The following is a 23,057-nucleotide window of genomic DNA, read 5'->3' on the forward strand; positions in this document are numbered from 1 at the left end:
TTATCACACATTGGTGACTTTACAAGTAATAACCGTGTGTAAGCCCCCCCCCCCCCTAACCCCCCTTGCAAGTAGAATGACAGGGGGCATCCATGACTATTCATGACTAGAGTTGACCATCCTTATCCATACCAAACATGTTCCACGACGCTCATGACGGTAGATTATTTTACTTCATTCTTCACAGGGTCTCTGTGAAGCATATGACGCATCGTAGATGGTACTGTCCCAAGCGACTACCTGTGAGGGTGGCATCAAATCAACCTCTGCGGCTCCATTAGACTTTGTTAGTTGACGGGAAGTGGAATCCCGTCAAAACCTTGGAGACGGAACCATTGTCTACTGAAAGTTTAATGGCAGCCCTGTAAAGACAGGTCGCGTAGTTGTAAAGGGGTTGCAGTTGACACGATTTTGATATGCAAGTCGTTGCAACTTCAACGAATCCGATCCCATAAACAAGTTCATTTGGTACGAGATGTTCGACTTTACCGGTGTTTTTGTGTCTAGCACGTAGAAAAATTGTACCATTTTTGTCATGGAGTAGCCTTTGAACGATTGTCAAGGGTTACATTCAAGAGGACTTCATATGCAAGTCATTCGTACTCAACGAACCGGATGATGAGTTCCTTGCTGGAGAATTCGACACGAGGAGCGTGATTCTATACATTTTTCTGCCTAACATGGCTTCAAATCACGGCATCTTCAACTTCAAGTAGCCCTCCGTGTCGTGCTTCTCTCCGCCTCCGTCTTGACCCTCACTAGCTTCCCCTGCACACTCCTTCAACCCCCTCACGGCCCTCTCGCCAAGAGCCGCGACGCTTCCCATGCCGAGCATCTCGAGAACGCTAATGTCGAACCCGAACGCCCCCTTCCACCAGCTGCGCATCTCCACCGCGACCAGACTATCCAGCCCGGCGTCCTGGAGCGACATGCCCACGTCGATGTCGTCCTCGTTCTCGGCCGGCTTCAGCAGCAGGCGGAAGAGGTGCGCGGCGATCTGGCGCGCCATGAACGCAGAGCAGTCGGGCGACGAGAGGAGTCCCGGGTCGGCCGCCGCGGACTTGACGAACGAGGCCAGCGCTCCCTGGTCGGACGAGTCGTTCGACGTCGCCGCCCCGTCGCCGTCCGAGTTGAAGTAGAATCCCATCCGGCGATCCCGCTTCCACAGGACCCTGTTCGCGGCGTCGGCCAGAGGCGTGAGGCTCCGGTGGCCGATGACAAGCTGCGAGTCGTTGACGAACCCGGGCGCCGAAGCCGAAGCCGCGGGCCGTTTCTCGCCGCGGCTCTGCTTGATGACGAGGGCCAGCGCGTCGAGAAGCTGCGGGATCCGGATGCCGTAGAACCCCTGGCCGGTGAGCCTCTCCATCAGCGCCGGGTTGTCGGCGAGGTAGCCGTGGTCCACCATGGCGCCGATGTCGACGACGCCGGCCCTCAGGCCGAGGGCCTGACGATACTGGACGAAGGCGTCGAGGAACGTGTTGGCCGCGGCGTAGTTCGCCTGGCCCCGCTGGCCGACGACGCCCGAGATGGAGCTGAAGAGCAGGAAGAAGTCGAGGTCCAGCCCGGCGTCCGCGCAGGCGTTGTGGAGGTTCCACGTGCCCTGCACCTTGGGGCCCACGGCCGTCTCCCACTCTTCGTGCGACATCTTGGCGAAGCTCTGGTCCCGGAGGACCATGGACAGGTTGATGACGCCTCGGACGGGCCTCGTCGCGGCGCCGATGGCTCTCTCGACGTCGGCGAGGGAGGTGACGCTTCCCCGTACGGCGGTCGCGGAACACCCCTGGTCTGCGAGCTCCTTGAAGAAGAAGCTGTCGTTGTCGTCTGTCTCTCCTCCGCCATTCCGTGACAGGTAGACGAGGTTTCGTGCGCCGTGCTCCACCATCCAGTTGGACACCAGGCGGCCCAGGCCCCCGAGTCCGCCCACGAGGAGGTAGCTGGCTTCGCGGTCGAAGGACGGGTTGAAGGAGGAAGATGAGCCGAGCTGCGCGCTGCGAGAGAGGCCGTCCATCGACATGACGATCTTCCCGATATGCTGTCCTTTCTGCATGTATCGGAAACACTCCTCCACGGCGGCGGCGTCGAAGACCTTTGAGGGAGATATGGGACCGATATGGCCCTGATCGTAGAGTTCCACAATCTTCTTGAGCAGTCTGGGGACGACCTCTGTTAGTGATGTGCCCTCTTCTCCCATATGGACCGACGTTGTGTTACTACTCACCTGTTCCCCTCCTTCGGCTTGACTTCGATGAGGTGGCCGAGATCCACGCCGTGATAGCTGCGGTTGAGCTCAAACACGTTCAGCGCAAGCCTCCCGTTGCCGATGAGGTCGCGCTTCCCGATCTCGACCATCGTGCCGAACTCGGCCACGCAGCTCCAGGACGCGTGGAGCAGGTCGCCGCTGAGCGAGTTGAGCACGACGTCCACCCCTCGGCCCCGCGTCGCCCCGAGGACGGCCGGGAGGAACGACGCGTCGCGGGAGTTGAAGATGCGCTCCCTGGGGATGCCGAACGCGTCCTCGAGGTGCCGCGCCTTCTCCTCGCTGCCGACGGTGCAGTAGATCTCGGCGCCCGTCATCTTGCAGATCTGCAGCGCGGCCAGGCCGACGCCCCCGCAGGCGGAGTGGACGAGGACGGAGTCGCCTGCCGAGAGGCGGGCCACGTCGAGCAGGCCGTGGATGACGGTCGAGAAGACGCAGGGCATGGTCGCGGCGTCGTGGAAGCTGAGCGAGTCCGGGATCTTCACGCAGAGCTTCTCGGAGATGACGATGCCGGTGGAGAAGCAGCCGCCGCCGAACACGAAGACCCGGTCCCCCGGAGAGAGCGCGTTGGCTTCGGGCCCGGTCTGCCGGACGACGCCGGCGGCTTCGAGGCCGAGGCTTCCGATGGTCGAATCGACGATACCCATGGCGATGAGAACATCCTGTGACTCGTGAGTTGGAGGGGTGTCCACACAGCATTCACGGTGAGATAGTAAAGGGGGGGGGGGGTGGCTGTTAACTGACCTTGAAGTTCATGCCGACAGCCTTTGCCTCTACCACCACATCGTCGCCCAGTAGGGCTCTGGGCTCTCTCGGAGCCCAATGGAGCGTGTTCAGGCGGCCGTATCTGCCGATCTGTAGATCATGGTCGATGTCTTCGGCGCCCAGATCGTGGCTGGCGCGCAGTTCGGCGCCGACGCTGACGGGGTACAGTCGCGAGATGTGCACCGTCCCGTCCACGATGCTGTACTCGTACTCGGGCGACACGACATCCTCGTGCCGGCGCTGCTGGAACTTCTTGAAAACACGCGATACCGCCGAGAGCGACTCGGCGTCGTCTATCTGCCCGACCTCGCAGGTTGCAAAGTCCAGGCTCAGCTCGTTCCGGATGGACCGCGCCGCGCCGATCGTCTCTCCCCATCTCGGGTCCGGACACCCGAGCTGCGAGGACCGGGTCAGCCAGAAGATGCCGCTCTGCTGGTCCGACGCCCCGGTAACGAGTTTGCGGAAGACCGCAAAGGTCTCGGCGCTGATGTTCTCGAAGAAGGGCGTCTGTAGGTCGACCACGGAGATGAGGTCCTCCGTTGTGGAAGGTAGCTCATTTGAGATATCGTGGAGGGTGATGGACTTGATCCCATCCTGTGACAAGGCATCCCGAACCGTGGCCGCAAGATCCATGGAACTCGCGTCGTGCAGGATACTTACCGTCCCTGGAAGGGGAGTGTCTCGAGAAGGCTTGGCCGTCATGAAGGCGAGCAGGTTGTTTGGCCTCTCCGAGTCGAAAGCAACATCGTCGAGACCATCGAAGCCGGCGTCCCTCAGTTCCGCGTCCCATCGCTCCGTCGAGACGTGCGGCTGGTCCGGTCTGCCGTCGTCTGCGCCCAGCCACCAGCCGGGCAGCACCCCCATGATGAAGTTCAGAGGGAGGGCGTCGTGGGAGAGCTCTTCCATGTACAGCCTCCCTTCCGGGTGCAGCAGCCTGCGGACGTTGGTGAGCGTTTCCCTGAGGCTCGGGGTGGCGTGGAGGACGTTGGCCGCGATGACGAGATCATACGACCCGGCTTCGAATCCTTGCTCGAGGGGGTCCCGGGAGATGTCGAGCGCCTTGAAATGCATGCTGGGATGCGCCCCGAAACGTTCCTTCGCCGTCGCAAAGAAGCCGGCCGAGATGTCCGTGTAAGTGTACGACGAGTACAACGACGCTCCCGTCGGGCCGCGCAGCCACTCCAGGACCTTGTTGGTCGTCCCGCCCGTGCCTGCGCCGATCTCCAGGACGCGGAGGTTGGGCTTCGAATGGCCGAGTGCCCGGAAGAGCGGCTCTCTGTCGGTGATGTTCAGCGAGTTGTAGACGTCGGTCAGAACGTTGTTCGGCATGAGCACCTCGAGAGGCTCGACGTCGCCCCTGAAGAACGGCACAATGTTGTCGAGCACAATCTTTGCAGCGGTTGCAAACGACGAGAACGGTTCCATCCGGGACTCGTTGTTATTGTCAAAGACTGAGTTGATGTCAGCAGCAATGTCTGCTGGGACATCTTGCTTCTTCATCCACGCATGGAAGCTTGCAAGGTGCGGCTGGGTAGTTTCAACCCCTTCCAATCGTTGCAACGCTCCCTTTATGCATGAAAAGGTGAGTTCGAGGGCAAACTGGAGATTCTTCTGTCCCGGATGCGGCTTGATGAGCTCCGACATGTTCAAGAAATCAACATCCGGCTGCCAGAAAACACGCGCCCCAGCATGGGGGTCTGCGTCCTCTTCAGAGACATCGTTCTCGAGAGGACTCAGCTTTACTCCCTTGACCGTGAGAGCAACTGTTCCGCTGTCACCGACGCCCTCGCCGCCCCCGCAAAGCAGTCCGCGCGGCGTCTGGGTTGCTGTGACCTCCATCTGGATCTCCGAGTCACAGTGGTAAACCTCCAGCTCCTCGATGAAGGTCGGGACGTTCATCTTGTCGAGCTTGTGCCCAACCCCCTTCATGGCCGCGACGCTGAAGAGCTGGAGGAAGAAGTCCAGCTTGGTAGGATGTACCGGGTAGTATGTGCCGTCCTGGATCGTGTGCGTCGCCGTGCCCCTGGAACGGTGGCCGGTCGGAGAGCAACTCACGTCCGCCAACCCCTGGAAGTATGGACCGTAGTTGGCGCCGACCTTGCGCAGGGCCTGATACCACTTGGCCGAACCAACACCGCGGGAAAGCCCCGGCGCGCGGTCGCCCGGTGTCCGGCCCGGACTCTGCAACGGCCGGACCTGGCCGCTGCAGTGCTTAGACCAGGCCGAGCCGTTGTGCGAGGCGATGGTAAACTCCCACCACGCACCTTCGAGGCTGTCCGTCAGCCTCTCCCGCCGGAGGCTCGTGATGATCTCGGTAGACCTATTCTCGGCAAGGACCATGGCCATGTCGATGACGACGTTGCGCATCGCGAACCCGGAGAAGACGGCCCCGCCCCCGCCGCCAGAGCCGAGGCAGAGCTGCCTCGCCGCCTCGCCCGCCATGCCGACGTATCCCGCGCAGGGGAAGACGACGTCGCCCCTGATGTTGTGGTCGCGGATCCAGGGCACGCGGTCCAGCGCCAGCACGTTCCGGAAGACGGGCTCGGTCTCGCTGCTCTCGGCGACGCGGACGCCGAGGATCTCGTGCTTGGGAAACTTACGGAACCGCCACGCGTCAGAGACGCGGCTCGAGAACAGGAGGGAGTGGTCGTGCTGCCAGGGGTAGGCCGGCAGGTCCGGGACCACGCGGGCGGTGCCGTCGGGGTTCGTGAGGCGGTCGAAGTCGACCTCGACCCCGTTTTGCCAGAGCTGGCCGAGGGCTGCCATGTAGGACTCGGTGGAGTTCTTGGACCGCACGAGACATGACGCGTAGGACAGGTTGATGGACTCTTGTGCGAGAATCTGACGCAAGGGCCCGGCCAGCGCCGAGTGCGGCCCGACTTCGAGGAACGCCAACGGCTTGCTGCTGCTGCTCTGTCTCTTGTGCTCGGCAACCAAGGCGGAGATGGCGGCGCTGAAGAGCACCGGCGACTCGAGGTTGGATCTCCAGTACTCTGCATCCGTCGGCGTCTCTTGGGGTAATCGACCTCCGGTCACCGAGGAAAACATGTACGGGCCAGACGGTCCAAGACCTCCGGGACTGTTGATGTGGGGAGACGTCAACGAGAGATAGCGATCACCGACTTCCTTCATGTGATGGGAGTGATAAGCCTTCTCGACCTTCAGTAGACGGGCTAGAACATCCGGCTTCGACTCCCGGATGTGCGAGAGGACCTCCTCGACAATGGCTGCGTCACCAGAGATCGTGACGCTCGACGGCGAGTTCTCGCAGGCAACACCAACACCGGGCTTCAGGAACGGCAGCGTGTCTTTCTGTCCCATGCCAACGGCAGCCATGGCGCCGGGCTTGGTGACCTCGGAAGAGACTATCCCGCGATAGTATGCCGCAACAATGGCCTCGTTGGCAGTGAGCTTCCCGGCGGTATACGCCGCGGCCATCTCGCCGGAAGAGTGGCCGACGACGCCAAAGGGCTTGATCCCGGCCGTTTCGCGGAGGGCGTCCACCAAGGCGATCTGCACCGCCGTGCACACCGGCTGGGACAGATGGGCTCTGTGCAGACTGCTCGTCTCCGCCGGCTTGAGAAGCTCTTCGACCAGGGTCCAAGGCGGCCCGTCCGGAAGGAGGCTCAGGAACTTGTCCATCCTTCGCATGGACTGCGCGAACACGCGGTTGGTCTTGAGCAGCTCCGCCCCCATCTGCGGCCACTGCGCCCCCTGGCCGGTAAAGACGAGCGCGAGGTCCGCGGGCGTGTTGGGTGCTTTCCCGAACGGCGATGTGGTGAGTTCGACGCCGTCCTGCATCACCGAAAATGCCCGGTGCGGCAGGTGACCGCGTCGGGAGGCCAACGTGTAGCTGATATCGTCGAGGGAGCCGGGGTGCTCACCGATGTACTTCTGGCTGTTGACGACCTGGCGTCTCAGAGAGTCGGCCGTGTTGGCCGAGTACACCATGAGATGTGCCCTTTCTCTCTGCAGGGCGGACAGCTCCATGACGGAGGGGCTCTCGGGAGGACGTCCGAGGAAGCTTGCCGCCGACTCGAGCACGACGTGGGCGTTGGCGCCGCCGATCCCGAACGAGTTGACCGAGACCCTCTCCACGCGGTCTTCCGGCCACGGCGTCGGCGCGACCGGGACCCTGAGGTTCGTCTCGGCGAAGGGGATCTTGGGGTTGGGCGTGTCGAACTTGATGTTGGGCGGGATCGTGCGGTGCTCGAGGGCCAGGACCGACTTGATGAGCGACGTGATGCCCGACGCGCCCTCCGAGTGGCCGATGTTGGGCTTGCACGAGCCGATGTAGACCCCGGCGCTCCCAAACACCTTGGCGATGGCCGTCGTCTCGATCGGGTCCCCGGCGGCGGTGCCCGTGCCGTGGCACTCGACGAAGCCCGTGTCGGCGATGTCGCGCCCGCCGATGGCCGCCATCTTGTAGGCCTGGCGGATCATGGCCTCGTGGCTCTCGAAGCTGGGGATCGTCAGGCTCGGCGTCCTGCCGTCCGCGTTGCTCGAGGTGCCCCTGATCACGGCGCGGATGGGGTTCCCGTCCCGGACGGCGTCGCTCAGCCGCTTGACGTACACGACGTTGACGGCCTCGCCGCGGGCGTACCCGTCGGCGCCCGCGTCGAAGGTCCGGCAGGAGCCGCTGGGAGAGAGCACGCCCTGCTCCGACATGCTGACGTACAAGCCCGGCGCCATGATGAGGTTCGAGCCGGCGACGACCGCGGCGTCGCACTGCCCGTGGCTGATGGACATGCACGCCTCGTGGAGGCCGATCAGCGCCGAGGAGCAGCCCGTCCGGATGGTCATGCTGGGGCCCTTGAGGTCGTACTCGTACGCCAGCCGGTTCGAGAGCATGAAGTCGCCGTACCCGGTGATCTTGTACTGGCCCACGACCTCGCTGTCCCGGGTCAGGGTCTCGAGCCAGTCCTCGCCGAAGCAGCCCACAAAGGTGCCGATCGTCTTGCCGCGGTACTCCGTCTCGCCCGCGCTCTCGAGGCACTCCCGCGTCAGCTCCAGGAGCAGCCTCTGCTGGGGGTCGGCGCGCTCGACCTCGCTCTTGGGCATCCTGAAGAAGGTCGTGTCGAGCGCCGCGAGATCGACCGAGTCGTCCAGGAAGTAGCCGTGCTGCGTCTTGATGTGGCCGGGCTTGGCGGCCTCGGAGTAGTAGCTGGCCGCGCTGAATCTCGTCTCGGGTATGGGGCCCCGCGCGTCTCTTTTGTCGACGAGGAACTGCCAGAATTGCTCGGGGGTCGAGATGCCGCCGGGGAGCCTCAGGGCCATGCCGCAGACGGCAATGGGCTCTGCTCCGGCCGCCGTGGTCGTGGGTTTGCCATCTGTCTGGGAGTATATCAGCTGTCGTCCCTCTATGCTGGTGACTTGTTACGCTCACAGTTAAGTCTGGTACGGAGTCCAGAAAGGGCGCCATGATGGTGGAGGACAATGGTACTTTCTCCTTGTGCCGTTCTCGGTTTGATCAGTGTCACAGCACTGCTATCGTGGTATCGATTTGGAGAAGAACGGGAGCAACGCAAGAACAACAGCTCTGAAATTTGATGATTGAAGCATTCCCCCTCTGGGCATTTTGTCTTTTCTTTTATGAGCGACCTCTGGTCCATTGGCCGTCCTTTCACCTGTCATCAGTCTCGTTTGGGATATTGGGCCTGCTTGGCGTCAGCAATCTCACCTCGCGTCGGTCAGTGCAGCGCTGATGTTGCCTGGAGACCAAGAACGCCGAGCATACAACGCTGACACCTCCAATGAGAGAGATTAGATGCCGATCAACACGTCCACTCTGTCGAGGAGACGCGTTTGGCTGCATTGAACTATTGGACGACACGTTCCATTCCTGGCTTAATTGCGTGTAAACGTCCAACGTAAGCATCAGCGATAGGGCTGGGCTGCGGAAGGATGCGATAGAGAACACACGTCAGCGGCGATCTGCCCCGACGTTTCTTAATCACCCATCGATCAGCTCACGTAGCCCAAATGGCCCCCCCAACGCGTCGAGCCAGCTGGTCATCGCTGTCAAGCGAGTAATGGTTCGTGTCCAGCTAGCGCATCAGCATCATGTTACGCGCCGAGTCAACGCGAAACTGAGTTGTAGTCTTCCCACCGACAACAGTCCATGATAACCGGCAATGAATCATCTTACATCACAGAGTCGAATGGAGATCCTAAGCATATACGGCAGTAACCAGGACTGCAGTTCCCAGGGACAAAAAGCTAAAACAACAGGATGTGTTGTACAACGCTGTCAGACGACTGCCTAAAGAGGACTGGTCTGGCGCGCAACGGGCGATTCCGCTTCCATGTGCCGTTTTCGGAAGGAAGAAGTAGCGCACCGCCACAAAGCCCGGCCCGTACTATGGGGCCGAAACGGCCGATGGGGCCGAGAGGGCCGACTGTGGCGGTGCAGGCCGTCCCGGTACTCTCGGTCGTACGTATTGTGTGTTAGTTCCTAACCTGGACTAAAACTCATGTACACACCCGAGTTTCCAGAAGCGGAAACTTCCGCCTATTTGATTCTGAGTAGCTACACCGCCTAGGCAAGCAGAACGTTCCTCAGACACGCGTGAGCAGCTTGAAGCAAACGCTCCCCGATACCAGAGTCTCACTCACCATGCCGCCCACAGACAAAACAAGCAATTGGGCCGATCAGGAGCAGTGCACGACAATAGCCTACGTAAACACGGCCAATAGTTGGCTCTGTCGGGTATCGAAACCTGCAACCCATTGGACGCATTACGCGTTCCGCTAAACCCTTCATGCACGCAACCTGAACTCCCGCCGGCGGGGACAAATCTTGTCTAAATGAGTCCCCTACCTCAACGGCCGGATGCAGGTGACCCCCTCAAAGCAAGTGATGGGCCGTTCAAAGCAATCCAATACTGCATTAGTTTGTGTTCTTGGATAAGAGGCTGTTACTGTGATTAACTCTCTTCCCCATGCCGTCTTCGCCATGCCGTCTTCGCCTAAGCGTATGTCTCGGCGCTTACGCAGATTACGATGGAAACGCCGTGTCGTACCAACCACCATCAGTACCAATCCTGGTATCATCCAAGGCATACACATCATGCATCGAGACTCATGCAATCACCGCCATCGGCACACTCTAACTTCCGATATTTCCTTGTCTCCAGCCGTACAGCCGCCTCCCAATCCCTCAATCCCCCTACTATCCTCCACCTGGTGGCGGTCTCAGACAGGTTTCTGTCCGCTCCAGAAGTGCATCTTGCCGTACGCGTGGACGTTGGGGTCCCTCATCGCGTTGCGGCACTGCGCGAAGAGAACCTCCATCTCGATCTTGCTCCACCCCAGCATCTCAAAGTGGATCGCGCCGACGGCGGGGAAGAAGTCCTCGCACGCCGTGCGGTAGTACATGCCGACCAGCCGCATCGTTCTGGGGAGGGGGGAAAGTCAACATTGGCCCCAATTGTACATCGACCTCTCATCATGTAGAGTGTATACCAGTATATGTTTTGAGAGAGAGTGGGGGGGATGGATGCGGGCTGCACTTACTTATCCCTGGGCCACGTCCCGTAGGGCAGCTTGACCGTGTGGTGCTGGATGTTGACGAAGCCGGCCTGCTCGAGGTACTGCCGCCCGAACACGGCGGCGTGGGAGTTTGTGCCGAACTTGGCGAACGCCTCGACGAGGTGGTCGGTGAAGCGGACGAGGGGCCAGTCGGGCGGCATGGTCCCGTCGTCGCAGTGGACCTGTCCGTCGACGTCCTGCAGCTCGACCCAGCCGCCGGGTTTCATGTGTCTGCCGTTTCCATTAGTAAATCGCTTTCCGTGTCGAAAAGAAAGAAAGAAAAAGGGGGGGTGGGTGTGTGCTCCGCGTCCTCACTCGTATGCGTTCCGCAACAGGTTGACGGGCGATTTGAGCACCGGGACCATGTTGCGGAGGTGTACAAAGTCAAAGTTCCTGCCGTTCAGCCAGGTGTCTTCTACGTCGTCGACGAGGAACTTGACGTTCGGCGGCACCCATACGGGCTGGATGGGACTCAGGTCGAGCCCGTGGATCTCGGCGCTGGGGAACAAGTCGCCCACTGTGATGGACTCGTCAGCCGGTTGAACTCCGTCTCCTCGGACCGAGCCCCGAAGTCTCATCACATCGAGACGTCGGCGGGGGAAGACCCGGCCGGCACTCACTCTCAATGGCCCAGATGCCAGTCCCGGTACCCAGGTCGATGATCTTCTGCGGGCTGTCGCCAATGGGCGCAAAGTACAGCCGCCCGTCCGTGACCTCGAGCATCATGGCGTGCAGCATGTCCTCACGGTTCTGCTCCGTCTCGTCGTTGGGGATCGGGTACCGCCCGTGGCGGAACTTGTGGTAGCGCCGACCGTTCCGGAAGCTGTGCTCGTATACGCTCGAGTTGAGCGACGTCGAATCGGTCCGGTCGTCGGCGATCGAGCCCTCGTCGAAGACGCTCGGCGTAAACTCGTCGTCGTCGTCGTCAGTGCCGCCGGCCTCGAGGGGGTCTCCCACGGGCGTCTCCTCGGCGAGACCGGGGATGCCCGCTGTTGCCGCTGCCGCCGCCGCGTCTGGGCCCGGGTCGGTAGCTTGGTCGGTCGATGTCGTCGCCGCTTCTGTGCCGGATGCCGCGGCGGGTATCTGTTCGGTGCCGGAACCGCTGGCCGTCGGCGGTGCAGACGCGGGGACTGCGATGGGATTGTCAGCACGCATGTCCACATTCTCAAGGTTCAAGACTACGGGATCGAGAGTGTCCACGGCGCCTTTGAGAGTATGTCCAGGGCTATTTTCCGCTCGCGGGACAAAAGTTGCTTCGACGAGGACATGCATGTGGACAGACAATAAGGGTTTGGCTTACCGACATCGCTGTCGCGGGGCGGGCTGGCTGGACGACTCCCGCCGGCATTGCCGAGGTTACTACCCGTGCTTGTTGTCGCCATTTAGTTCTGTGTTTTGTAGCCGAAAGGCATGCAGCCCGTAGATAGGTGTTGATGCGTCGTCAATCGGGGGTACACGAGGACCGCGCTGGGCTGATTCCAAAGCGTAAGAGGCCCTGCTAAACGAAGGTAGACCGAGAAGACGAACAACGAGGAGAGAGGATGGGATGGCAATTGTCTAATCGCAGCGGTTCTTGCTCCAAGAAAAAAGAGCTCTTCCAACTTGGATGACCCTTGAGTCAGGCTTCACCCCCCTGGTGAACACAGGCCGAAGCTTGTTTGGGGCCAAGGCGGGGTTCGTTGCGCCGCGAGGTCCGGGCTTTCCCCAGCACCGACAAGGAGGTCTGGCTTTCTCTGGGCTGAAAGCGTGCTGCTATGATCCTAGCTCGAGAACCCGAAGAGGCGGAGAGACAATGGGGGGGGTGCGGCCGTTGGTAACACAGTGCTATATGTGTAGAGATGAGAGAAAGCAGATCAGGAGGGAGAGAAGCAGGAGATAAGAGGCGGCGGGATCGACCTGGAAGGAGAAAGCAGGCCGGGAGAGCTCACACGTGCAGTGCAGAGTCTGGCTGACGCCAGCCCATGAGGTTCGATGACCACATCCGAAGCCAAGTCTCGACTTGCCGGTGAGACAGAAGGCAACCTTGAAGGGCTGGCTGGTCGACGGAACAACGCCACCACTCGCCTCGCGGCGGCCAAGAGCGGTAAGGGCTTCGCCAAGAGGTGATTTGATCCCTCTCCTCTCGAGGGCAGCCTCGCACGCATAAAGGTCGAAGGCCAGCTGTTAGCGACGCAGGTAGACATGGACTGTTCTCAGTCTAGTGCAACGTCAAGACCGCCCCGGCGCTGCCGCTAACACCATTGGGTCGTCCCATGTGAGCTTTCAATTTGCCCGGTTTGCTGCCCCTCACCCCCTGCGGGGTGTGGCAACCCACCACCCCTCCTCGGATGCTGCTGGGAAGGTCGGGGTGGCGCTGGATTCAGGGGTTGTCCACGCTGCTCTGCCATTCCCAGGTGCCCGGTTATCAGTACGATGGTAAATGGGACGGGGAGACGCATCAAGTCCCCTGCTCCCAGCCGTATTAAGGTATCCCATCTCCTTGTACGATGTAGACTGGCTGCCGCCATGGGAACTTGACGGGGGCCGGGCGAGTCCCGTACGCTTACTGTTGGTAGGGAGTAATCCCTTTGGTTGCCGGGCGCCCTGGAATAACTTGAACCAGAAACGCGGATTCTTTCTCAAGACAAAACCCATCATGTCAGGAGGAAATGCATGTTCGAGAGCAGGCAACCCATCTCGTGGTTCAAAACTCGAATCCCTGCTCCCCCCGGCCCGGCCCTGTCGATCGATCCCATACGAAACTGGCTTTCGTCTAAGCATCCCACGCTCCACCGAAGCAAAAGCAGACAACAACTGCACCCATAAAAACCGTTGAGAAATACGCTGCATCGAGTTGTCTGCAGAAAAAACAAAAGAGCACTTCCCCTCCCTCCCTCCCTCCCTCCTCACGATGGCCGAGGTGACACTGCACACATGCATAATCAACGCTCCTGCAATACGAAAACTCCCACGTTCGCGCGTGTTCGCTGGCAGGATCGAGATGCGGTGACCTCCTCACCTCCTACTCGGTCCTGCGGATGGTGTGGGTGACGAAGCTGGAAAAGGAAAAGAAAGAAGAAAGAATTGCTCCCAATGCGAGTTTAGCCCCCGATCGCCCGTTGTCGGACAGAGATTGTTTTTTCGATTATCGATCCTGTCTCACATCACATCTCACACGGCGCTTGGCACAACTGCAGATGGTGTAGGAGAGAGAAGAACAGGGAAAAAAAGAAAGAAAGAGGGGGTCTGTTCGCGAGAGAGCAGGAAAAAGAAACCATACTATATGTCCCCCCCCCCCCCGTCCGCGTCGGTTTGATATCATGCATCGACTGAAGGAATTGTGACGAAAAACCTCAGCAATTCTGGCGTGCCCACCCGTCGGCACGTTGCCAGAAACGGAGCGTTCGCCGGCCCTAACAACCTCGCCGAGATTTCCTTTTCCGCCGCCGTCCTGGGCGGGGGAGGGGTTCGGTCGTCGCTTGCAGCCCTCTCTGCAACTTGGAGGCAAGGACTTGGAGGGGCTGGAAGGCAATGTCCGACGGACACGGAGGCCCAGTGGTGACGCCGTCTGGCCGATGATGCAACGGTCAGGATCTTCCCCGAACATTGAGTGTCTGCCGGGACGTCTACACCATGTTTCCCAGACTCTCGTCTCTATCAAGTGGCAGTGTTGGGATTCCTCGTGTCCAGCTCAGGGACGAGCCTCGGCGCTGGCTTAAGCTATGACGGGGCCTTCCGGTGTTGGTGTTGGCACTTTTGTCACCATGTTCGTCAAAGTTTCAACAGAGGTCATATCTGCACTTCCTCAAGAGATTGTACTTTTCAACTGAGACAAGGTCAACTTTGCTATGAAGCCATTCAAGATGTTATCATCACCGATCCCGTTGGTTTGTCTTGGTTAGCCCCGTTAATCCCACCAGTGAGCTTTCTTGATCTTCAAGCGGAATGAGAGAATGGCCATCACTCCCTCAACGAGAGCCCACTTGAAGCCCAAGCCCAAGCCAGCTGGATGATTCTCGCCACCACATCCAACTCCCCACGAGTGGGACTGGCAGATCTATTTCGTTCTCCGGCACGGCTTCCCGATGATCACTCCCAACACCCTGGGCCGGGCCCGCTCACCTGCTCCAGCGATCTGGCTTCGATCCGGCCGAACCCACAACGGGTCTTCGGCTCGGCCCTGTATCCGCACGCGGCGCGGCATTACACGTGGGCTGGCCGTCGACCAGGGCAAGCTGACACGAGCGTGATACTGGTTTAGTGTCGCAGGTGCCTTGGCGAACCGGACGACATCGGATGGCGAACTTTCTGGGTGTTTTAGTTGAAAAGCGACGAGGCGATCACTTAGTGGGCGACGGTTGGAAGTGATTTGGTGGCACCGAGGACGAAAGCCAAGCGAACAAGTTATGATCTATGGCTCTCGTGATAAGTTTTTTTCTAAATGTAGTAGGCAAGACGCGAAAGCAATCTTTATGCGGCTTCTTCTCTTCATTTGATGCGATGCAAAGTGCGCTCTCATATCTATGGCTACCCGTAAGTCTTCGTGGTCTCGTATTTGTCCTCTCCACTCCCTGGCAGATACATGCAGTTAGTTCAGTCAACCTCCAGTCCCCGATGCTGAATAATTGTTTCCCTCGCCAGATGATCATTGGCGTCCGCGTCTTGCCTTGAGCCCTTTTTTTTTTGTCAGTTCCTCTGGCCCTCAGTGACTGAACCGGAAGTCCAGCCGTTTGTTGCCCTCGTCTTTGGTCGTCTCCAGGTACGCAAGCCGCTGGGCCGCCGACATGCCGTTCCAGATCCTGTCGCGTCTCTTGTTGCGGTAGACGTAGTAGGCCTTGACCAGGGGATAGAGCACCAGGTTCATGCACACGACCCCGAGAAGAGAGCGGTTGCCGCGTTTGTACAGCGGCGCGTCGTCTGGGGCTGATGTGAGCATTACATCGCACGACACGAGAGTCGGGCCAGGAAGGGGGCTTACCAGATCGATAGACGTTGGACGAGATGATCCCACTCGTCTGCACGAACATGTTGTAGCAGGCAGCAGAGACGGTCCGTGAGCGAACCGTGCTGGAGTTGCGGCTGTTCCATCCGACCTTGACGAACAAGTCAGCATTCATTAGCAATATGGCGGACTCAGCGAGCCTGGGTTCCAGGGCCCTCGACGACCAGGTTTTCTCATTGATGATACTAGAATGAGATGGGCTGCAGCAACTCACTTGGATAGGATGAGCTGCGTCAAAAGTTAGCCCAGCTTCTCGGGAGTGGGATGATGGGAAACTTACGATTGGGGTACATGAGAAGAAGAGTGATGACGGCGTACAGAACCCATCTGTTAACTTCCGCGGTATTCACAACGTTGAGGTAGATCAAGATGGGTAGCGCCCAAATCTGACTCGACATGGCAACGAATGTGAGTTCGCCGATGATTTCGCCAAGATATGTAATCCCGAGCATGGTAATCACTGCACAAAACAATCAGCCACGCAAAAAGCAGTAGTCTGTGTCTCAGGACGCTCCCAACTCACTATGACCGACGGTGTACGGGATGGCCAGCAGGTTCGACTGGAAAGTGTCGAAGCCCAGGTTGCGCAGCGTCAGGGTCAGGTACTGAGACGACGGGGTCATGGGGATCTGGAAGGTCAGGCCGAGGAGGTAGATCGGCCACAGGCCGTAGTCCCTGAGGCTGTCCCAGAGCAGACGCGGCGTGATGGGCTCGCGGTTGTGCATGCTGCTCTTTCCCGGATCCTCGCGGAGCACTCTGCTGACCATGACCGTCTCTTCCCTGCGCTTCGCATCAGCGACAAGCTCGAAGAGCACGTTCATCATGCTGGTTTTGGACTCACCTTTCGGTGAACCAGCCGCGTCTACCGCGGAACCAGCTGGCTGTCTGGCAGGGTCCCGCCGGCATGAGGAGGAATCCAAAGATGCCGATCACGAGCGTGAACAGCCCCTCAATGAGGAACAGATATCTCCATCCCGCGTGCCCCTGGAAACCACGCAGGTGGAGGATGCCGTACGCAAAGAGGGCCGATAGGATGTCTGCGGTGCTCATGGCCGTCCAGAAAAAGCCGAGCCGCAGAGAGAGCTCGTGGTGCTTGTAGAAATAAGAAAGATAAAGGATGACCTTGACGGTTTTCGGACAGTCAGCTCAGGGGTTTCCTGCGTCTTTGGGCCCCGTTTACACTTACATCCGGGATGAAGCCGCCCTGCAGCAAGCCCAAGAGCGCTCGACAAAAGAGGAACGAGTCTCTCCCGCCCAGCCAGAACTGGCTACTGGCGACAATGCTCCACAGCACCATTTGTGCTGGTATCCAGCGGTCTGGCCCTGCCCACTTGGATACCAGTTGAGACGGCAGCTCGGCACAGAGGAACGCAAGCTTGAAGACGGTGTTGCCGAGGTTGAAGTCTGTGTGGAAGGGTCAGCTCGATTGAGATAGCGGGCAGTCCGTGGGTGGTAACGAACCGTCGGTGGTCATGCCCAGGTCTCCAAGCATGTTGTCCGTGTTCGCTATACGACACTGACGTTAGACCTTGGTGCCGTTCTCGTACTCATCTACGCAGAACGATGTACCTTGGCTGATGTTCGCGCGGTCAAGTTCAAGTGCCATGAACACTGATCGACGCGGTCAGCAGATGCTTTTTATCGTCACCACTCAGAGGATGCAACTCAACTGATGCAGGCCCAGACCATGATCTTCAGGTCTATCTTGCGCACTACCTTGTTTGTCAGAACACTTGCAATTGACATGAGAGATGGAAGCGCGCGTTCTCTCACCTAGAGCATACTCTTCTGCCCATGTCCACCGAGCCAGTGGGTCGAACCGGTGATAATTCTCCCTGGAACCGTCCATGTGAGTTCTACGAGATGTGGCTAACCGAAGCCAGAAGGGTCACTCACCAGTCAGGTCGAGGATGATACTTCTCGGCAGTATCGGGGTCGTCGAACACGCTCGGCTTCGGATCATCAGCATCATGGCTCACCCGGTAGGGGCTCAGCTTCGCTCAGCTTCGATGGCACGTCTCATACCTGGGTGGCGATGGCGAAGGGGTCGTAAGACTTGTCTCGCTGGAACCAAAAGCGCTTCTCCTCGACGGGTGCTCCCAAAGGAGGCGCGCCGTCCAGCGAAAGCAACGGCTGCCCATCCTCGCCTTTACGAACCGGGTCTCTCGCCAGCACTGTCGCCATGGCTGCTGGCTCGATGTCGCGGGGTTGCTGGCGGTCGTGAGGTTGAGGCTTAGGGGTCCTGGACGAAGAGCTACCGGGCTTTCTCTCTCCTCGGAATTGTGCTTGACTATCGCTTGAAAACCCTGGGGGAAAGACGGTCGGGTCGCCGGATGTCGCTTAGGGTCTTGTTATCGTGAAGTTCTTCCACCACCTGGGCGACGCTGCGAGACTATGCGGTGCGGCGATGACGAGTTTGTTCCACCAAATCACGTTACATATGTGATAGAGGTGCGTCTGTCGGTGCATCGGGGATTAGAGTAGATATGTCTCCTCTTGCATGCCGGTTATCGGGAAGCCTGCTCCGAAATGTTGCTTAACCTCAAGACTTTGAAGTGGGCGGCGGGTCCAGATAGGCTTTCTGGGGGTTGGGGGGAGATCGCGTCAGCGGGAGGTTAAGCTGCCGAGGCGGTAATTATCCCGCGGTATTGGGTGACCCTGGATTTACAAGGCCCAAGACGCTGGACGTTGCCTCGTATGAAGAATGGTGCTTCCGTGATGTTGCACGAGAACTTCCGAGACAAAGTGAAGTGTAGCAATGGGCCTCTTGGCGCCGGACGTCGATTGCGCGGGGAAGTCCTTATGTCACCGACCTCGCTCTGGAGAAACGGGTTTTTCGAGGGGTAGGAAACCATCTGATATCGAGGGAGGGAATGCAAAAGCCCACGAGTTACGACCGCTATCGCAGGTGTTGCGAGGAGCGTGCGTCTATGAGATGGTCCCCAGTTCGTCCGGCTTGGGCTGGAGCTCTTGGAATCGCCATCAACCTGGGTTATGACGCAAGCCACTTATCAGGCACAGTTATCAATACGCGAAACACCTGTCGAAACTAAAACGAGTTACCCTTTTCACGAGGTTGATTGGGGATCCTGTATGAACAAGGTGGGGAGAGCGGTGCCGTTCAAGACGTCTGCCCGAGTTGTGCGTTGACCAACGATTTGTCAATGTTTGCGCTCCAGAAGATAGATAGACACGAGAGGTTCACATCACAATGGCCCAAAGGCCCCATTTCCATTAATAGCTCTCCGCTGATTGAAATCAAGAGTTTCCCCTTTTGTCAGCTTCAAGACACTTGTCTGAGAATCTCGAACGGTTGCTCGTGGGGTGAGTTGCGCGAGTCGTGATTGGCTGGTTTGCGGGACACCGGATGGATCACATCATCCCGTCCCAGATCCACGCAATTGTTCGCGGAGGGTGATCAATCACGAAATAAGCTTGCTGGCTTTCACCATCCCGGCGAGCCATCGCGGCTGCTCTGCTCTAGAACGCGGGGTTATCCCCGGGCTCGACGGCCCCTCCGGATGTCGCCTCATCGCACGCCTCATGTCGTAACCGGCGATGTCGCGATATCCTGCGGGCTGGAGCTGCTCCGCTCGAAAAAGGGGGAGAGTCGGAATCTTATAAATGGTGATGCTGGCGCCTGGTGCACATCCAAGTAGAGTTCGGTACAAATAATCAGCTTGTCTTCCACATACATTATTCATTATTAAAGACAAAAACCCCCCAGCAAGTCAAGATGGCACCAACAGCAATCGACACCGAGGTTCCCATCCACATCAGCGCTAAATCGTCGCACCCGCAGCCGTTGAAGGTGTCTGCGGCCCTGGACCAGTACGAGTCATTCGATGTCACCCCCAACATCGGTCGCGAGTTCCCCAAGGCAAACCTAGTCGACTGGCTGAACGCGCCCAACGCCGACGAGCTGATCAGAGATCTCGCCATCACCAGTATGTCCATGAGAACCTTGACCGGTGGGCATCGATGACTAACCCCGTATGCAGTTTCCCAACGCGGCGTCGTCTTTTTCCGGGCCCAGGACAACCTTACCAATGAACTGCAGAAGAAGCTGATCCTTCGGCTCGGCGAGCTGACCGGCCGGCCCTCCGACTCGGGGCTCCACATTCACCCGGTCCTCAACTCGGAACGGGAATTGGGTGGGTCCGATCCGGAGATCAGCACCATCAGCTCCATTCAAAACAAGAAGTACTACCGGAAGCCCCTGGAGGGCGAGCATATCAGCCCCAAGAAGCAGACAACTGCGCAGTGGCACAGCGACATCTCTTTTGAGCCCGTGCCGGCCGACTACTCGTCGCTGCGCCTGGTTGAACTGCCCAAGACTGGCGGTGGTAAGTTGGAAAAAATGCTGCTAAACCGACATGCCAATGGAACCAAACAGCTGAGACTCTTCTTGATAGACACGCTCTGGGCATCCGGGTACGAGATTTACGACCGCCTCAGCACCCCTTACCAGAAGTTCCTGGAGAGCCTCACCGTCACCTTTGAGCAGCCCGGCTTCGCCGCCGCCGCCGAGCGCGGCGGTTTCACGTTGTACGACAAGCCCCGCGGCAACCCCAAGAACATCGGCAGCATCCTCAAGGCCGTCCACCCCGTGGTGCGGACCAACCCCGTCACGGGCTGGAAGAGCGTCTTCCCCGTCGGCGGCCACGTGAAGCACATCAACGACGTCACCCCGGAGGAGAGCAAGCATCTGCTCGACTGGTTCCTCGACCTGCTGCAGAAGAACCACGAGGTGCAGGTCCGCTTCAGGTGGCAGAATGCCAACGACATTGGTGAGTCAATGAGGGGAACAGAACGAGCCACGCGCGAAGAAAAAAAAGGAGATGGATTGCTAATCGAGAGTTGCAGCTATCTGGGACAACCGCAGCACGTTCCACACGGCGACGTTTGACTATGATGGCCAGGGGGAGAGGTTTGGAAACCGAGCCGTCGGCATTGGCGAGACGCCTTACCAGGACCCCAACAGCACGGGGCGTCGAGAGGCTTTGGGTCTTCCTCAGGTCACCAGCGAATATGTTTGATGGTAAAATCAAGACATCAACGAGAATCATGATTAGCGATAAGGGCATACATAGGGTCTTCAAAGGGGGCTAGAATACAAACATCTCTCAATATTGGTATCGTGCTTTTGAAGAAGATGGGTCTGTTTCGGACAACGTCGCTATCAATGCAATCTACCTAATCGCAACACTCGAGCGTTTACAATGCTACTGACTCGGTCTCAGACTCTTTACTCCATTTCCTTGCTTGCTCATCCTTGGAAAAGGTTCCAAGGGGAGCATTGGCCTCGAGGTCAATGCGATGAATGAGCCCAACAAAAAATGGCCTGCATGGCGAGGCGACGTCACGCCCTGGATCTGTCACAAGAACGTGCACGAATGCAGGACGGCGAGGGCTCTTCGAACTGTGGAGCTTTTCTTCAAGATGTTTTTTTTCCTATCGCTTGGAACCTCGGGGTCTCGCCTCGCATGAGCCACTCAGGAAAATATCCTGCTTTACATGGTGCAACAGCAAGCAGCCATAAAAGGAGATCTTGCCTGGATCCCTGCAAACCGGCCTGCCTCTTCACTTGTCCTGCTTCTCGCTCGGGTGTTCGCCGGTCTCCTTCGGGACGCTGATTCCGATCCCGAGCACGATGAGGATCCGCACGAGGACCATGGGCGCCGTGGTGAAGAAGACGGTGTAGTCCTCCACCGTCCACGTCGACCTGTCGAGCCACACCTCCCACCCGCCGACGGCCTGCGCCGTGCCGTGGCAGTACGCGGCGTCGCTCAGGAGCATGCCCGCACAGACGACGCGCCACAGGTTCAGGTCGTCGAAGAGCCGCAGGACGACGCCCTCGGTGAAGGCGAAGAAGAGCCAGCCGCCGCCCAGCTGCGTGTAGAGAAATCGCGTGCTGGCGGCGTACGGCATCGCGTTGCGCGTCATGCCCGCGAGGTACTGGTGCGGCGCGTGAAGGACCATGACGGCGCCCAGCAGCGCGAAGATGGGCTCGAGGGTGATGAAGATGAACTGGTAGATGCCCGGCACCGCGGCCGAGGCCGAGACGGTTCCTTTCCGTGTGGCCATTGTGTTTCTTGTCGTATCGGGCCGCCCGCCTTGTCTCGCGTGTTTCTCTCTCTCTCTCTCTCTCTCTCTCTCTCTATCTCTTTTGTTGTGGTGAATCTCGGTCCGGCGATGCGGAGCGTGGCAGCAGCTCGGGTCGGTGAAGTGTCTGTCGGGTTCGCCAAAGTACGATTCCGCAGCGGGCAGATGCAAGTCCGGGGTGAGAATTGACCGGCTATTTGCGATGAAGAAGAATGCAAGCTGCAAAGAACAACATGAAGCTGCCAAAATAAAACAAAAAGGTGTTGCGGCCGGGAGCTTTATCAGTGTTTGGATGTCAAAGCTTATTTCCAGCTCGCTCGGTGAAACTCAAAACACGCACTTCGGATCTCCCGGCTGATGCGGGGGGGTCACTACAGTCCGACACAGGGAATTGCAAGCATCAAGGATCATGTGCTCAAGGTTGGGATGGACGGCAATGATGTGCAGGATGAAGGTAGTCGAAAGAAGAGATAGGGGCTCAGCGGCGAAGGCATGAGTGCAATGACCACCACCGAAATGACAACATCAGGTCCCATAAACTAAGCCACAGCATACACTGGTGTTCCAGTTGGGTCTGCGGGGTTATGTGCAAGCGTGACGTGAAGTCTTTTTGGGACAGGATGCTTGATCAGAGACTCAAAGAGTCCTCCTGAGAGGGAAAACAGCCTTGTGGCGCTGAGCCAGGCCATATGCCGACTAGTGTTATCCGAATGTCTCGGCTTCGTATGAACGGAGCAGGCTCCAATTTAACCTCGGAATTTGTCAATGGACCGCTTGTTGGACGATGCGGGCGCTACACAACTCGGGAAATGAGCCTCGTGGGGAGAGGAGGGCAAGAGGGAATGTAAGGGGTGATTTCAACCGCGCTATAGTTTCCTTGGACTGTGAACAATCTTGATTAAGTCCTCTTAGGACAGTATAGCGAGAAATCAAGCCACTACTACCCTGGACTAGTCCCGGAGGCATTGAGGACACAAACTTCAATGACTCTTCTAGCAATAGCTAGATGAGACTTAGAACGGACTTTAGAACAGCTAATAATGCTACCCAGATTCCAAACCCAAGCCGGACAAGAAGAAGGGATCACTTCAACAGGAGATCATTGAAACTCAAAAGATGCGGGCGGTATGCTTCATTGTCGGATACCGAGATGTGTCGTGTTATAACTCTAGAGCATTTGTGGGGTCTTGGGTATCAGCGTAAATAGCAAGTATGTCGTCCTTCTCAATAGCTGGCCCTCCTATCATCGACCAATCATTCCCCAGAGTGTCTGATTATCTATCGACTTGACGAAGTACCACGGGGTCATGCAGGGGGTGGTTCTTGAAATGCAATATTTTCCCTTTTTCTCTTTTCTTTTCTTTTTTTTCTTTTCTTATGTCCTGCGGGCTTCTATCTATGGCACAGGATTGAGAAATG

The 23,057-nt window shown here is 58.5% G+C and overlaps 8 protein-coding genes across 8 annotated transcripts; 1 reads left to right on the top strand and 7 right to left on the bottom strand.

The window, feature by feature from the left end:
* Window positions 1-691: 691 nt before the first annotated feature.
* On the bottom strand, window positions 692-8,444 carry CH63R_13790 (KR domain-containing protein; the record flags this gene model as incomplete). The annotated part of the gene is made up of 4 exons (XM_018308764.1): window positions 692-2,150; window positions 2,219-2,919; window positions 3,002-8,356; window positions 8,409-8,444. The coding sequence occupies 4 exons, from the start codon at window positions 8,442-8,444 to the stop codon at window positions 692-694; spliced, it is 7,551 nt and encodes a 2,516-aa protein (XP_018151082.1).
* Window positions 8,445-10,216: 1,772 nt separating this feature from the next.
* Window positions 10,217-10,779, bottom strand: CH63R_13791 (Methyltransferase; the record flags this gene model as incomplete). Its single annotated transcript, XM_018308765.1, has 2 exons — window positions 10,217-10,418; window positions 10,538-10,779. The coding sequence occupies 2 exons, from the start codon at window positions 10,777-10,779 to the stop codon at window positions 10,217-10,219; spliced, it is 444 nt and encodes a 147-aa protein (XP_018151083.1).
* Window positions 10,780-10,863: 84 nt separating this feature from the next.
* Window positions 10,864-11,934, bottom strand: CH63R_13792 (Methyltransferase; the record flags this gene model as incomplete). The annotated part of the gene is made up of 3 exons (XM_018308766.1): window positions 10,864-11,069; window positions 11,173-11,757; window positions 11,853-11,934. The coding sequence occupies 3 exons, from the start codon at window positions 11,932-11,934 to the stop codon at window positions 10,864-10,866; spliced, it is 873 nt and encodes a 290-aa protein (XP_018151084.1).
* Window positions 11,935-12,376: 442 nt separating this feature from the next.
* On the bottom strand, window positions 12,377-12,806 carry CH63R_13793 (uncharacterized protein; the record flags this gene model as incomplete). Its single annotated transcript, XM_018308767.1, has 2 exons — window positions 12,377-12,712; window positions 12,768-12,806. The coding sequence occupies 2 exons, from the start codon at window positions 12,804-12,806 to the stop codon at window positions 12,377-12,379; spliced, it is 375 nt and encodes a 124-aa protein (XP_018151085.1).
* Window positions 12,807-15,233: 2,427 nt separating this feature from the next.
* Window positions 15,234-17,025, bottom strand: CH63R_13794 (Phthalate transporter; the record flags this gene model as incomplete). The annotated part of the gene is given in 8 exon segments (XM_018308768.1): window positions 15,234-15,448; window positions 15,510-15,624; window positions 15,748-15,761; window positions 15,814-15,993; window positions 16,057-16,358; window positions 16,375-16,625; window positions 16,720-16,937; window positions 16,995-17,025. 8 exon segments carry the CDS (start codon window positions 17,023-17,025, stop codon window positions 15,234-15,236), a joined length of 1,326 nt encoding a protein of 441 aa, XP_018151086.1.
* A 159-nt stretch (window positions 17,026-17,184) lies between these two features.
* CH63R_13795 (Phthalate transporter) lies at window positions 17,185-17,717 on the bottom strand (the record flags this gene model as incomplete). The annotated part of the gene is made up of 3 exons (XM_018308769.1): window positions 17,185-17,368; window positions 17,430-17,485; window positions 17,559-17,717. 3 exons carry the CDS (start codon window positions 17,715-17,717, stop codon window positions 17,185-17,187), a joined length of 399 nt encoding a protein of 132 aa, XP_018151087.1.
* A 1,552-nt stretch (window positions 17,718-19,269) lies between these two features.
* Window positions 19,270-20,572, top strand: CH63R_13796 (TfdA family Taurine catabolism dioxygenase TauD; the record flags this gene model as incomplete). Its single annotated transcript, XM_018308770.1, has 4 exons — window positions 19,270-19,480; window positions 19,535-19,879; window positions 19,949-20,323; window positions 20,400-20,572. The coding sequence occupies 4 exons, from the start codon at window positions 19,270-19,272 to the stop codon at window positions 20,570-20,572; spliced, it is 1,104 nt and encodes a 367-aa protein (XP_018151088.1).
* Window positions 20,573-21,116: 544 nt separating this feature from the next.
* Window positions 21,117-21,620, bottom strand: CH63R_13797 (Nadp-dependent alcohol dehydrogenase-like protein; the record flags this gene model as incomplete). Its single annotated transcript, XM_018308771.1, has 1 exon — window positions 21,117-21,620. One exon carries the CDS (start codon window positions 21,618-21,620, stop codon window positions 21,117-21,119), a length of 504 nt encoding a protein of 167 aa, XP_018151089.1.
* Window positions 21,621-23,057: the final 1,437 nt, after the last annotated feature.

The sequence above is a fragment of the Colletotrichum higginsianum genome, chromosome 10 (genome assembly GCF_001672515.1).
Source record: "Colletotrichum higginsianum IMI 349063 chromosome 10, whole genome shotgun sequence".
NCBI classification, from domain to species: domain Eukaryota; kingdom Fungi; phylum Ascomycota; class Sordariomycetes; order Glomerellales; family Glomerellaceae; genus Colletotrichum; species Colletotrichum higginsianum.